General features: G+C 51.8%; 1 protein-coding gene across 1 annotated transcript in view; it reads left to right on the top strand.

Moving 5' to 3' along the window:
• The window catches only part of Taf1b (TATA-box binding protein associated factor, RNA polymerase I subunit B), a 66,008-nt gene that overhangs the window by 38,793 nt on the left and 11,803 nt on the right, over nt 1–15,412 (top strand). The window contains 1 exon segment of the mRNA XM_028877700.2: nt 13,177–13,324. Coding sequence (XP_028733533.1) covers nt 13,177–13,324 — 148 coding nt within the window.

Here is a 15,412-nt window from a genome sequence, read left to right as displayed (position 1 = left end):
GGCCGGAGTTATTATAGGCGGGCCCTGCGGTTGGCCGGAGTTATTATAGGCGGGCCCTGCGGTTGGCCGGAGTTATTATAGGCGGGCCCTGCGGTTGGCCGGAGTTATTATAGGCGGGCCCTGATGTTGGCCGGAGTTATTATAGGCGGGCCCTGCGGTTGGCCGGAGTTATAGGCAGGCCCTGCTGGACCCCGGCTGTATCAGCTTGTGTGTGCTCACCCTGAGAAAACACTTTCTTTCCCATTGCCTAATAGAGCACAAGGGGTTTCCCTTCAGTGATGCTCTGACTCTGCCGTCCGTCTTCAGCACACACAGATTCTTAGCCAGAATGTCACAGCAGAGCCTTGTCTGCTTGTCTTTGTTCCTCCTGAGCCCCTGAGCCAGGCCTCAACTGTCTACATTCCTCTCAAGAGGCTCGCTCCTTTTCCCTTGTTGGTTCAGGGATCATGCTGAGCTTGTTAGAGCTCCGTTACCCTCTGGTGCATCTCTCTGGCCCTTTTGGAGAACTTTAAAAATAACATTCTTTTAGGGATAGCCTTAGATTTCTAGGAAAACTGCAATACTAAAAGCAGTAAAAAAAAAAAAAAAATCCATATTCTGCCCTTTACTCAAATTCAAGTATTGTTAACATTGTATTTTTTTTAGAAGTACTGCTGCTGTTGTCTGTCTCTGTCTACCTGTGTAGCTACATAATTCTACTTCTGAGTCACTGAGACAAGTTACAGCCGTGGCTTCATGCCTCTAAGTACTTCAGCATGCATTTCCTAAGACTAAGAATATTCTTTTACATGCTGCAATTTACTTACAAATTTTTATTCTCTTTAGAGCTGTAGCATAGATGTGCCATAATTTAAGTAGCTCTCTCGTTACAAGCTTTGTGTTTGGGGAAAAAGGCTAGAGAAGGCAGCTCACTAATACAAAACAAAACTAAAGTAAAAGTCGTCTAATGTCTACAGTAGGAAAATTGATAATTGATAAGACATGTTAAGTTTGTATTGACTGAATTGAACAAATGTTGAAATAAATAGGCTGCAACTGCAAGGACCAGGGCTGGATCTGAGAAACTTATAGACTCAGGAAAGTCTGTATAAAAGGGTCTCACCTTTTGGTGTAAGTTCTGGTGATTCACATTCAGGACACCGGGAAACTGCCTCCAGTGGACAGAGGGCTGGGTGGGGAAAGCGCATCCTGGGGTACGTCCATAGCGGTGAGGTCCTAGGTCCCGGAGCAGGTAGGGGTGCATAGGTGTTCACTTTCCTGTCTTACTTCAAGCTGCGAATGTGTTCTTGTGTGTTTCTCAAAAGTGTAAGGGTAGTTCGGGAAGTTGGAGGATGCTGTCTAAGTGGGGTCCCTGAAAGAGAGGCCGCGGGCAGCTTGTGGTTCAAGGGTGTTTCTATGCCCTCTATCTCCGGCTGTGAAGCATAAATGCTTTGTGACTTTGGACCATGTTTGCTGGTTCAGTCCACAAGAACTGTATGCATGGAAGGGCTTAGTCTGTGTGGTTGAGCAAATGATAAGAAACCAATATGAAACAAAATATCTTTAAACATTTTGCTCTGGGGAGATTCAAATTGATTTGCTGAAGTTTTTACTTTTCTACCCAAACCAGAAGTTTCCATCTGCTTCCGACATAATCATTGTGTAGTACTTCAGAAGTTCATTACACAGTAATATTTAGTTTAAAAAAAAAGAATTTGGGCCGGACAGTGGTGGCGCACGCCTTTAATCCCAGCACTCGGGAGGCAGAGCCAGGTGGATCTCGGTGAGTTCGAGGCTAGCCTGGGCTACCAAGTGAGTTCCAGGAAAGGCACAAAGCTACACAGAGAGACCCTGTCTTGAAAAAAACCAAAAAAAAAAAAAAAAAATTGGGGCTACGGAGATGGCTCACTGCTTAAGAAGATTGGCTGCTCTTCCAGAAGACCCAGGTTCAATTTCAGCACCCACATGGCAGCTCAGAACTGTCTGGAACTCCAGTTCAGGGGATCTGACACCCTCACACAGACATACATGCAGGCAAAAACACCAATGCATATAAAATAGAAACAAAACAAGACTTGTATTAAGTTTGTGTAATAAATACCTGAGGTGTGTGACTCCTGTTTATAACAGTAAGAATCATGGGCGTGTCAGTATCAGCTGTGAGATAAATCATGTTACCAGCGTGAACTCCTCGCCAGCCCTCGCCAGCCCTCCAGCCAGCTGTACTCAGAAAGGGTGTCCATGTGGGGACATTTATATTGCTTTTAAGAGAGCCATACTTCACTGCCAAGTGAAACTGGTGATTTCATGTGGATTATCTGTGATTTAGTTTGATCTTGAGCTCCTACACCCCAGTACCCAGTGTGCTCAGTCCAAGGTTCTCCTCCCTGCACTACCCAGGGGAGAGAGTAGGAACTTGCTCTGCACTTGATGCTGACGGGCATAAACCTGCTGCAGAGAAACAGCCACTCCGCTCCTGCAGCATCAGCTCCCAGTGGGGACTATCGGCTCCGCTGGACACGAGCTCTTAATCCCTTTTAGTAAGAGGTCGTGACATTGGATGCAACAGTCAGCACAACCCAAATGTTGTCCCTAGCTCCGATCCTGGGGCCAGAACAAGTCATCATCTCCTGGAGGTGGCAAGTCCTCCCTGGTTGTCAGTTCCTAATATCGTATTTTCCCACAGGGCTTAGATTTACCTGTGCAAAAGTTTGTGAGAAGCTGTCAGCCCAAGACTGCATTCCACACACGCACCACATTCACCACAATGACACGGTGAACATAAGAAGTACCTTTCGTTACCACACAGTAAATGTGTAACCATTAAGATAACTCTAGCAGTCTAAATAGCCTGGTGAGCTTTTGGAGTCATAATATATGTGGAATTCATTTTATCCTTTCTCCATAAAGAACCCATGCTGCAATGCTTTTTGATTGTGGTGATTTTACTCCTTGTCAGGGCTCTCGGACGAAAGCCTTGTAATAAACTTGGATCCACAGGTGCATGCAGGGCTGGCTGCTGCTTCTTAGCTGGAGTTGGGCTTCACGGCAGCAGCAGGCAGGGTGCGGCCGCACTTCTTCCTAGCTGAGCAGGAAGTCGGCTCTGATGGGATATTGTAATCTGCTGCTTTATCACGGGAACCTGCTCTTGTGTAACAGAAACTCCAGCTTGTCCTCGCCTGTCCTGCAGCATTGCTTCATGAAGGGAAACAAACTCGCCGGAATATTTGTGAAATTCAATTAAAACGCTTTCACAAGCACTCCGTTTTTAAATGCGTGCGGGACAATTTATTACAGCCTGTGGTCTTACAGAACACATGAATCGGGTGGTTCCCTCCGTTGTAACCGAGGGAACCTGTGTCCCTCTGGAAGCCCGTGTCAGATCTGTGTCCGGTGGAGTAGGGGCCTCTTCTCAAGAGAAGGGGACACCATATTTGTTAGCGCACAGGCAACTTTCCTTCACGGTGTGCGCTGCCTCTGCTCACAAAAGTGCATTCACTCTGTATGATGAAACCTTTCCATGGAAACGGCTTTTCACTAACAAAGGGAGCATTTTCTTCCCCTCCCTGGCTTAGCTTTCCCCTCCAAGTCTTGGCTTCTTGAGCAGCTGCACCTCCACCAGAACTGACAGAAGGTGTGACTGTGCTCAGAGATGGCCCCGAAGATAATGGCAGTGGGGTTTGTGTGGGCTCTGGGGACTGGCTTTATCGGGGCGTTGTTCTAGTTCTGTTATTTCAGGAGGTTTGGCATGCCTTAAGAACACCCGGGGCAACCACCCCACCGAAAAGGGCTTGAAAACCCCTTTTGAATCTGTGCTGGAGGGGAGCTGCTTCCTGCCATTAGCTGGGTCAGTTCTCAGGAGGGTCCTCTGCCCGGGAGCATCAGGAAACCCACTTGGACAGGAGGATGGAGGGGACCGAAGAGTGCTGAGTGGGTTGTTTCTCCCACGCAGGCCCAGAGAGTCTCAGGTCCGAGTTGGGCGGTCTGCGGAGCAGGCGGTCTGCTCATTTCAGTGTCCCTGCTTCCTGTGATCTCCTTTTCTGAGTTGTGACTTCCAGCCCCACGCGGGAGGTCTCCGTGTGTGCCTGTTTACTAATGAACTTGAGGATCACATGTCTGCATCCTTCCGGATTCACTCTTCACTCAAGGTTCTGGACGTGGCGCTGCTTCTGAAGCAGCACTGGCTTCTAGCAAAGCTGTCTTGGGTCTGTGGTAGAGTTAACCGGAACACCCAGTCCTCTTCAGGGCACCCCGTCCACACAGCAGGAAAGTCATTAGTGGAGCCGAAACATTGGACCTAGCCACACTGGCCTCCAGTAGATACAGGCTATCTGCTGATGACCGACAGGCAGGAAGGCAGCATCTTTTGGGCTGTGATTCTTGTATATATTTACAAATAGATACTAGATGGTGTACATATCCAACCGCTGCCCTTAGCAGTTTTTCTAAGTCTTCCTCTCAAGAGTTAGCCGTTCTGTCATTGCTCATTAGACTCGGCAAGTGGGGACAAAGAAGAAAGCAGAGCCCTTCTGAAGTCGGCACGCGCTGTTCTGAGTCCTGACAGCAGCATCCTGAAGTCCGCATGCGCTGTTCTGAGTCCTGACAGCAGCGTCCTGAAGTCCGCATGCGCTGTTCTGAGTACTGACAGCAGCGTGTCTCCTTCCAGACAACAGAGAGAGAAGATGCGATGGATGCATGCTCAGCCGAGCCCACTGAGTGGCTCTCTGCCATGATGATTCATTCTGCCTTGGAGCAATCTCACACCCCCTGTGGAACGAGGTCCCTTTCGGTGGAGGGAAGTAAAAGACTCCTCCAGAGCTGTCAGTCTCGACCTTAGCGGTACTTAAGCAGGGTTAATACACCCCGTCCTCAGACCTTCCTGTGGGCCCGCTCACCCCCACTCGGTAAGGCACGGGTGCCCCTCGAGTGTGCTTGTGCAATCTGTGTCAGAATAAGAGTCTGACAGTGCAAAATCTGCCTGAGGGAGACGCGGCCAAGTGTGGTGGCCACAGGTGCGCCGGGCTCCCTGGCTCCCACCCCTCCCCTGGGGATCACTGCCAGCTAGACAGCGTAGAGGCCAGCCGGTGGCTTTTGTTCCTGGCCTCCTGTGTCTTAGACATCCCTGGAGTGTGTGTGCCCGCTTCTCAGGGAAAACCAGCTGAGCGTTTCCGCCAGCGCAGAAGGGAAACAAGGACGGAGGCCCCCGTCTGTGCCTTGGTTCCGCCACACACACTGGCTGTTGTCCTCCCTGGGGAGCCACTGGAGAGGCTCCAACTTCAGTAAGCGTAAGACTGTGGCCCACACCTGTTAAGGATGAGGCAGGAGAATCGTGAGATCTGGGACAGCTTGAGCTTTTTACTGAGAGACACTGCCTAAAAAAAAAAAAAGAAAAAGAAAGAAAATGAAAAAAAAATACCCGGGCGGTGGTGGCGCACACCTTTAATCCCAGCACTCAGGAGGCAGAGGCAGGCAGATCTCTGTGAGTTCGAGGCCAGCCTGGTCTACAGAGTGAGTTCCAGGACAGCCAGGGGGACACAGAAAAACTCTGTCTTCAAAACAAAACAAAATAAACAATGAAATATAATAAATTCTGAAGTGGTTGTTTAGCCTGTCGGCTCGACCCAGGTGGACTCAGGCAGGAGATCTAGGTATGCAATCTAAGCAGACGCCTGCGTAATAAGCATCCTGGCGGAGGTGCTGCCATGCACCCAGTGCAGCATCTTATCTCTCGTCTGTCCTGCCTTTGTAGTCCCCACGGGGCCACAGTGAGTTCGAGGTAGGAGTTGGACTGATTAGCAGATAACCCAGGGGTCAGCGGGAAGCAAACTGCAACCGCGCCTTACTAAACAAGCCGTGCTCTGAGCAGGATCCCCAAACTCCTGCTCTGGGGTCCCTAAAGCTCCCTCATTACTACACTGTGGGCTCCACTTATCTAGTGAGAACATGCTACACACACCCGCAGCTCATGTGGGACCCTTCCCTTGGGCGTGTTCTGCAGTCTCACCTGGGTGTTTATGGTAATTACATGCTGACTATCTGAGCCTGAGAACCTTGTGGATATCAGAGACTGACTGCCCTCTCTGGACTAAGGGCAGTAGGATAGAGGCAAAAGTGTTCCTTTTCTAAAACCAGGCCAGGGAGCAGTATGGGACCCCGGATTGGCCTGGCTTAATTGTACTGTCACTGGGGCTGTGGTGTGTATCCATGGTCAGGCCAAACCCCGTCTCACTGACACCCTCCCCTGGGACAGGAGTGGGGCTCAGAGGTGTCATGATAATGCTCACCTCGTTCGAGGCACTGAAGGAAAGTCCCTTCATCCCTCTCTGGGCTCCCTGAATGACGATCAGATGCACGGGCAGAGGCCTCAGCGCGGCGTCTGCAGCCACGGCTCCCTCCCTTCAGGATGCCACAGGCCAGCGGTTGGTTGAACTCCACCAAAGGGCGCTGCCTTCCTCTGCTCACGGGAGACGGGGTGACTGGAGCAGTATCGATGTGTACATGTTCATTGTGCAAGGCTCGTGGCAGTTCTCACCTAAGGAGCACTGATGGTGGATAGTGTGGGAGAGGCAGATGAGCGTTTGGGATATTTCAGCACATGGGAGAGCTGTGTATGCAGAAACGCTAGCCAGGCTGTCGGGGTGAAAACCCAGTGTGGCCAACTTGGCTGTGCCCAAGATGGCTGCGAGGAAAGCCCACATTTGAGGTGTGACCTTTGAGACAGGGTGTCTTTCTCTGTGTAGCAGCCCTGGCTGTCCTGAAACAGCTCTCTGTAGATCAGGCTGGCCTGGAACTCAGAGATCTGCCTGCCTCTGCCCCCTGAGTGCTGTAGTGTTGGAAGAAAAGGCCTCAGCCACCACTGCCCAGCAAGTTGTGACTTTTTCTTGGACGTTTTGTTGCGTGTGTGTGTGTGTGTGTGTGTGTGTGCGCGCGCATGTATGCGCACAGTGTCTCACTGTAGCCTTGGCTGACCTGGAGCCTGTGTACATCAGGCTGGCTTTGATCTCACAGGGATTTGCCTGCCTCTGCCTACTGAGCGCTGAGATGAAGGTTGTGTGCCACCACCCCTGTGTGCCACCACCCCTGTCTATTGGGGAAAATTATAAAGGCCACTCCACGTAGTTAAAAGGAAGATTTATTTAGTGGATGACTTACAAATGAAGGAATGGATAGGTTGCGGGGGGGGGGTCTGGGGAAGGTGTATCGCAATCCAGCGGTGTTCTTTGGAGCTCTGCACAGTCAACCTCCACCGTCCAGGGTCCAGGCGCAGAGAGCGCGCCCAGAGAGAGCACTCGCCCATCCAGCTCTCGGGTTTCCAGCGCCTCCCCTCGCCCTGCCTCATAGGCAGGCGTGACAGTTGCCAGAGTCTCAATGGGGGTTGGAAGCTTCCAGATCCAAGCTGGAATGGCTACCCACCACCCCTGTCCCACCACCCCTGTGCCCACCCCTGTCCCCACCCCTGCCCCACCACCCCTGTCCCCACCCCTGCCCCACCACCCTGTCCCCACCACCCCTGTGCCCCACCACCCCTGTCTCCACCCCTGCCCCACCACCCTGTCCCCACCACCCCTGCCACCACCCCTGTGTCCCACCACCCCTGTCCACCACCCCTGTGTCCCACCACCCATGTCCCCACCCCTGCCCACCACCCCTGTCCCCACCCCTGTGCCCCACCACCCCTGTGTCCCACCACCCTGTCCCACCCCTGCCCCACCACCCTGTCCCCACCCCTGCCCCACCACCCCTGGTCCCACCACCCCCCCCCCTGCCCCACCACCCTGTCCCCACCCCTGCCCCACCACCCCTGTGTCCACCACCCCTGTCCCACCCCTGTCCCACCACCCCTGCCCCACCACCCCTGTCCCCACCCCTGTCCCACCACCCCTGTCCCCACCCCTGTCCCCACCACCCCTGTCCCCACCCTGCCCCACCACCCCTGTCCCCCCCCCCCCACCACCCTGTCCCCACCCCCCTGCCCCACCCCTGTCCCACCACCCCTGTCCCACCACCCCTGTCCCACCACCCTGTCCCCACCCCTGTCCCCACCACCCCTGTCCCACCACCCCTGTCCCCACCACCCTGTCCCCACCACCCCTGTCCCCACCACCCCTGTCCCCACCACCCCTGTCCCACCACCCCTGTCCCACCACCCCTGTCCCCACCCCTGCCCCACCACCCCTGTCCCCACCCCTGTCCCCACCACCCCTGTCCCCACCCTGCCCACCACCCCTGTCCCACCACCCCTGTCCCACCACCCCTGTCCCCACCACCCCTGTCCCACCCCTGCCCACCACCCCTGTCCCCACCACCCCTGTCCCACCACCCCTGTCCCACCACCCCTGTCCCCCACCCCTGCCCCACCACCCCTGTCCCCACCACCCTGTCCCCACCCCTGCCCCACCACCCCTGTCCCCACCACCCCTGTCCCACCACCCTGTCCCCACCCCTGTCCCCACCACCCCTGTCCCCACCACCCCTGTCCCACCACCCCTGTCCCACCCCTGCCCCACCACCCCTGTCCCACCACCCCTGTGCCCACCACCCCTGTCCCCACCCCTGTGCCCACCACCCCTGTCCCCACCCCTGCCCCCACCCCTGTCCCCACCCCTGTCCCACCACCCTGTCCCACCACCCCTGTCCCACCACCCCTGTCCCACCACCCCTGTCCCCACCCCTGTGCCCCACCACCCCTGTGCCCACCCTGCCCCACCACCCCTGTCCACCACCCCTGTCCCCACCACCCCTGTCCCACCACCCCTGTCCCCACCACCCCTGTCCCACCACCCTGTCCCCACCACCCCTGTCCACCACCCCTGTCCCACCACCCCTGTCCCCACCACCCCTGTCCCCACCACCCCTGTCCCCACCACCCCTGTCCCCACCACCCCTGTCCCCCACCACCCCTGTCCCCACCCCCCCCCCACCCCCTGTCCCCACCACCCCTGTCCCCACCACCCCTGTCCCACCACCCCTGTCCACCACCCTGTGCCCACCACCCCTGTCCCCACCACCCCTGTCCCACCACCCTGTCCCCACCACCCCTGTCCCCACCCCTGTGCCCACCACCCCTGTGCCCACCACCCCTGTGCCCCACCACCCCTGTCCCCACCCTGTGCCCACCACCCCTGTGCCCCACCACCCCTGTGCCCCACCACCCTGGCCCACCACCCTGTGCACCACCACGCCTGGCTTTTTTGTTGTCTTCAGTGCAGTATCCTGTATTTCTGAAATTTATGATCACTGTTAGTTTTATAATGAAACTTAAATGTTCTGAAATACAGTTGTAATTTAGACACATCATAATGATGAAAGACTGCCTTAAAGAATAAATGGAATGATATTGTATACTTTTTGGTCATTCAGAAATTTAAAAATAGGCTCTGTTTAAAAATAAATTTTCCCAGCTGGGCGGTGGTGGCACACGCCTTTAATCCCAGCACTCAGGAGGCAGAGTCAGGCGGATCTCTGTGAGTTCGAGGCCAGCCTGGGCTACCAAGTGAGTTCCAGTAAAGGCGCAAAGCTACACAGAGAAACCCTGTCTCGAAAAACCAAAAAAATAAAAAGTAAAATAAATAAATAAATAAATAAATTTTCCCAAGACTGGTAGCTCACATCTGTAATCCTAAAACTTGGTGGGTAGAGGCAGGGGGATCACAAGTTTGAAGCCAGCCTGGGCTACCTAGTGGGTTTTAGACCAGCTTGGGCTACAAAGCAAATCTAAAAGCCAAGGTAAATACTTAAATAGGAAATTTTTAAAGTGAAATCTAAAATGCCAGCTTGAGATTAGAAAAATTTAGAATCTAAGTGTTAGTACAAATGAGTAGATTTACATTGTAAGGAATTATTTTCTCCTCTTTTCATATTTGAAAAGATGGTGGCCAATTCATGACAGACGAGCTGTTTAGATTGATGGATCAGCTCTCTGTGTGGCAGTTTTGAAAACATACTTAGTGGTATTAGCCTACCAAATTGCGGCTCATTAGCGACCTGTTTGTCAGGAATTTGTCATCTATTAAATCACTTTTTTGGGTGAGGTGATTATTTTTCTAAGGGGCTGTGTACTGCTCTAGTGTTTTGCTTGAAGGTAAAAAGTACTTACTTATGTCTCCTCTTGGCCTTATTTAAAAGGATTAGGAGCTGCCATAAATCCTGTCAGTGATGCTAAAATTGTCTTAACTTCAAAGATACTCTAGGCTCTGTGCAGAGAGAAACAGAGTTCTAAATGAATTTTTTTTTTTTTTTTAAGGAAACAGACACTTTCCCCCTAAAGACTGATGAGAATTTGTGTCTTTTTCTCTTTTAAATTGGCAAATTAGAATACAGGTAATTGTATTTTAGCATATGTGTAGATTACTTTACTCAACGCTAGAAAGGTTTTAAAAGAACGCATTGCCACCTTGAATGGGAGCAGTCACTTTGTGCTCCCCAGCTGTAATCAATCCTGTGTGGATATCATAGCATGGACTAGAAGGCGTTCTGCTCCTCCTAAGATTCATGAGCCTAGGTAGTGAAACCGTGTTAAAGAAGGTACACGACAGAGATGCCTGTGCACCACGAAAATCAGATCAGCGTAGGATGACGTCTAGACGCCCGCACCCATCTGCTTCCTGCACACTTACTCCCGAACCCTTTTATAAAGAAATAGTAATTCCTCAGTCGGCGGAAAGGACTCGACTCAATGGCAGGGCTTTCTAAACAACTCCATTTCACCGACTGAGCTCCAAGTGGGGAGCGATTGTTTCCGTTACTGAGGGAGAAGTTTTGAATGGTTGGCCACTGAAAGTGGAAAGACTGGAGATGGAGGGGTAGCTCAGTGGCAGAACGTGTGCCCCCCCCCCGAAAAAAGAGGAGGCAGTGGAGTGCCTGCTTGGGGAAGTGCTGGTTGGAAGCCAGGCACCTCCCACTGGGGATTCTGTGGGTTTCCTGTGCTGCTGCCCTTAGTTGGACAGTTGCCCCGTGAAGCTGATATGCAGAGCAGTTTGCCCAGCGGGTACTGTCTAGCCTCCTCCCCCTCCTCATTTTCACAGCGGTAAACCGACTTCTGGGAAATGCACATGTCATAAATGTGGGCAGCACAATGGGTTTTCACAGCCGGTGCAGTCAGGCCTTCGGCCTCCAGCATCTCCCCAGGTTCCTCTGGCTAGCCATGAGCTGGCCCTCCCTGGAGCTGTCCTCACGTAACTGCACAAGACTAGGTCCCAGACTGTTGAGCCCTATTCTGTTTACACACTGAGTCCTTCTCTCACATCTGGCACCCTTCTTTGAACTTTATATTTTAAAAACTCACATTGTTGCATGTAGAGTATGCATTTTATTGCTGATTCTTGTTGCATTGTGAGATACCAAGATCTACTCACTTGTCCCATCCCTGGCAGACATTCATGTTTCCTGCTTGGGCTTCTACAAACAGTGTTATTATACAATGTCTAGTATGTGTATCCCAACAGGCTTGCAACATTTCTGTCAAGGATAGCCTTAGCACGGTCCCCACTGTAACGAAAACCTCGATTTTCCTGAAATCCCATGAGACACTGTTCATATCACTAGGCACGTTCATAAGCTTGATGTGGACAAATGATATGCATAAAAACCAGGGCAGAATGTGTTCTCTAGACGACTCCAGACTTCTCTAAAATTTCAAAGAAGAGTGTACATGCCTTTATGTGAAGAGCTGTAGTATGAAGTTGAGCTGCAGACTTTTAACTTGTGACTTAGAGAATGGTGTTATCACCCTCATGGGATCATGAATGTTAGGTCACCATGGGCACTCCTGTTTCTGTGATTTGACAATGAATGGGAAAGTATGGGAGAGGAGGGTTGTGGGTTAGAGCAATTAAGACCATGCTGTGACTCAAGCTGATTGATTGATTGATTGATTGATTGATTAATTAATTGATTGATTGATTGTACTGGGAATTGAACCTACAGCCTTGCTAATGCCACTGAATTGTATTTTTGCCCAGTGTGTCTTCAGCTGAGTCTCAGTTTTCTTTTTCCTTCATATCTAAGGCAGGAAGTAATGATTTCACTAAATCATGAGCAAGGCAGGATGGAGTCTATGAGCCAGGTAGAACTGTGTGGCATTTTAGGTTAGTGTCATGATTGTTTAAAATGGACAGATGTGAATAGTAAAGATTTATGAGTATTCACCTTTCATATTTTTCTCCATATTCTAAATTGTATTTAATGAATGCATAATACTTTCTTGTGTGACTGGCTCTCACTATGTAGCCTTGGAGCTGGCATGGAGCTCACTGTGTAGACAAAGCTGGCCTTGAACTCCAGAGATAAGGTTCCATCTGCTCTGCAAGTGTTGAGATTAAAGGCATGTACTGCTGTGCCCAAGTCTAATAAATACACAATGCTTTTATAGTTTTTGTTTATTTGCTGATCTTGTAGGGGAGGTACAGGTGCCCCAGTGTACATGCTGTGTGGTGTATAGGGACCTCAGAGGGACACTTGTCAAAGCCTGTTCTCTCCCTCCACCGTTTGAGCCCCAGGGGTTGACTCAGTTCCTTGGGCTTGGTAGTGAGCACTTGTACCTACTGAGCCATCCTACCAACCCACACACTGCGTTAAAAGATTGATTTATTCGTGTGTAGTGTGTGCAGGTGCACATGTGCATGCAGGTTCCCGTGGAGACCAGAAGAGGGTGTGGCTCTCTGGAGCTGGAGCTCTCTGATGCAGGTGCTGGGAACTGATCTTGGGTCCTCTGCAAGAGCGCATACCTCTAATCCCAGCACTCGGGAGGCAGAGACGGGTGGATCTCTGTGAGTTTGAGGCCAGCCTGGTCTCCAAAGCGAGTTCCAGGAAAGGGGCAAAGCTGCACAGAGAAACCCTGTCTCAAAAACAACAACAACAACAACAACAAAAGAGCAGCTAATGCTCTTAACTGCTGAGCCATCCCTCTGGCTGCCCTCCTACCCCACAGATTAATTTCAAGTCAGAAAATACCTTTAAAATAATTTTAAGAAAATATCTTTGTTTTATTTGAAACAGGGTTTCTCTGTATAACTCTGACTGTCCTGGAACTCACTCTGTAGACCAGACTGGCCTGGAACCCAGAGATTCACATGCTTCTGCCTCCCAAGTTCTGGGATTAAAGGCGTGTACCACCACCGCCTGGCCTGAAGAAAATATTTTTAAAATAATTTATGTTGCAAGAATTACTGTCCTGATTATGTCTTTTTAAAATTTCAGTCTTGGCCGGACTATGGAGACATCTATAACAATATGATTGAAGTCGCCATATTTTTGGATTTGCCTCGTTTTCCAGATATAACTGAAGACTGCTACCTTCATCCCAACGTCTTGTGCATGAAGTACTTACTGGAGCTCAATCTCCCTGGTGAGCTGTGGTGGGCGGGGAGGAGGCTTTACCAAGTTACATTAAGCAGAACAGAAGGGCCTTTCAGCTGCAGCTACTCAAGCCACCTGAGGGAGTCCATAGTGACAGGAAGTTAATTCAGAGGCTTCCTTAATTTAATTCGGACCGTATAACGTGGTTAAAGGGACAGTGCTCAGAAACAGAGTTCTGTTTCTGTGTGACTTACACTTGGGAGAACTTGTGGCTTCTGTGACAAGTTGACTGAGTGCCGGTGAAGCAGCAAGTGTCTCTGTGGGCCTTGGTGATCTGCGTGGAAGAGCCACACTCTTCACCTGAGAGCGTGAGGACTGCATAACGAACTCTAATCCAGAACAAAAATACAGACTGAATGTGAGGTTGGGGGAGGAGCTCAGGGCTGGACTGAGCCAGCAGGGGACCCTGATTCAGAACACAGCCTGGTAACATTTGCAAGTTCCAGTGCCCAGAGGCACAGAGAACAGTGTGGACAGCCCAGTGAGCTCTTCAGGGCAGCGAGGCGGATGAGCGTCTCAGCCATCTCATGCAGACCACGTGCCAGGCAACCCGGATGCGGCCTGGGGCACGAGGCCCCTGCATTTCATACCGGACTAGAAAGACAAGACGACTTGGACTTCTGCTGTCTGTCTGGGTGGATTTGTTTGTGTGGAGGGTGCAGGAGGGGTTGAGACAGGGCCTGTCTATGTGGTCTTGGCCTGGAACTCCCTATGTAGACCAGGCTGGCCCAGAACTCATGAGACCCTTCTGCCTCTGCCTTTGCTGGGACTGTGGGCATCAGTCACTATGCTCAGCCTCGGAGTGACTGTTTGCTGAGTCACCACGCTCATGTCACTTCCCTTCTCCTGCTTTGTTGAGGTGGCCTGTGTTGGGTTCCTAGTGTAGCAGGTGAGGGGAAGCAGCAGTTCTGATTACGACGGGACAGTCTCTGTGTGTTGGCATTCACATTACAAACCATCCAACCATGAAGGAAGTCTTGGGGGAACCTTAGCACCGAGACAGGGCTGCCTGGGGAAGCCTGCTGGTGTTACCCAGGTCTTCTGAGAAGCCTTTGGTATAGCCACAACCTGTGATGTGAAAACCAGCCCCGAGAAGCTGCTGATATGAAATGGGGGGAGAACTGTGGAGGTGAGGGGACCAGAGAGCTGTGTAGACAGAGGTCCCTGCTGGGTTGAGACCTGCTGGGGCCGGGAGCCGACAGTTTTCATGAGTTCTTGATCAGGAGTATGAGCTGATGGTCTCACCTTCACTGGGGTGAGCAGACGGGAGCCCGGCTCACGAGGGAGCTAGGGACAGTCGTAATGGAGAGGACAGATGGGGATGGGGGTCCGTCAGCACTGACCCAGGTGCTTTAGGCAGGTTAGTCCGCGTCACATTCATAACTAGAAGACAGGGTCGTGGCTCAGGTCGGGTAACGCGTCTGAGGTCACACGGACCTAGTAAGGGTAGGGTCCGCTTTTCCCCTGTGCCGTCTGCTCTGTGCAGGGAGAGGTCAGTGGACGGAGACCCGTGTCGAGTATGTGAGCTCCTACATGCTTCTCATCAGAGGCTGTTTCCTTCAGCTAGGAGGGCTGTGGTGCACCTGTTATATGTAGGCCAGTGAGGAGTTTGCTATACAACTTAGAACTTTCAAAGAATATTCATCTGTATAACCACATATTTAATCTCACTTTATTCTCTCATAACCCACTTCACAAATGAGGAGGCTTTGGCTAGGTCTAGTGGTTCATGCCTGAAATCCCAAACGTAAGCTACACAGCAAAACCCTGTCCTTTAAGGAAAAAAAAAAGGTGCGGAAGCTGAGGCTGTGTGACTCTGATCATGTGGCTCCTGATTGGGAAGGAGCGTCTCCTAAGTCTCACGTCGTGGGGCTTTCCTGCCGTCGATACGGCCTGTGCTGAATGCACAGTTTCTCGGGGAAAGCACAGCACGTCGCTGAGAGCGTGTGAGCCTCCAGGGCTCACCGTGGCACCCAGCAGCCATGTGCCGTCTGGAGGTCCGTTCCACACACACGGTAAGTGTCCCTGCTGTAGAGGCCCATGTGTGGGGCAGCACAGAGCTGGTACGTGCCTGTCT

Source organism: Peromyscus leucopus, chromosome 22 (assembly GCF_004664715.2).
Source record: "Peromyscus leucopus breed LL Stock chromosome 22, UCI_PerLeu_2.1, whole genome shotgun sequence".
NCBI lineage: Eukaryota > Metazoa > Chordata > Mammalia > Rodentia > Cricetidae > Peromyscus > Peromyscus leucopus.
This window is presented reverse-complemented; position numbering and strand designations above follow the sequence as displayed.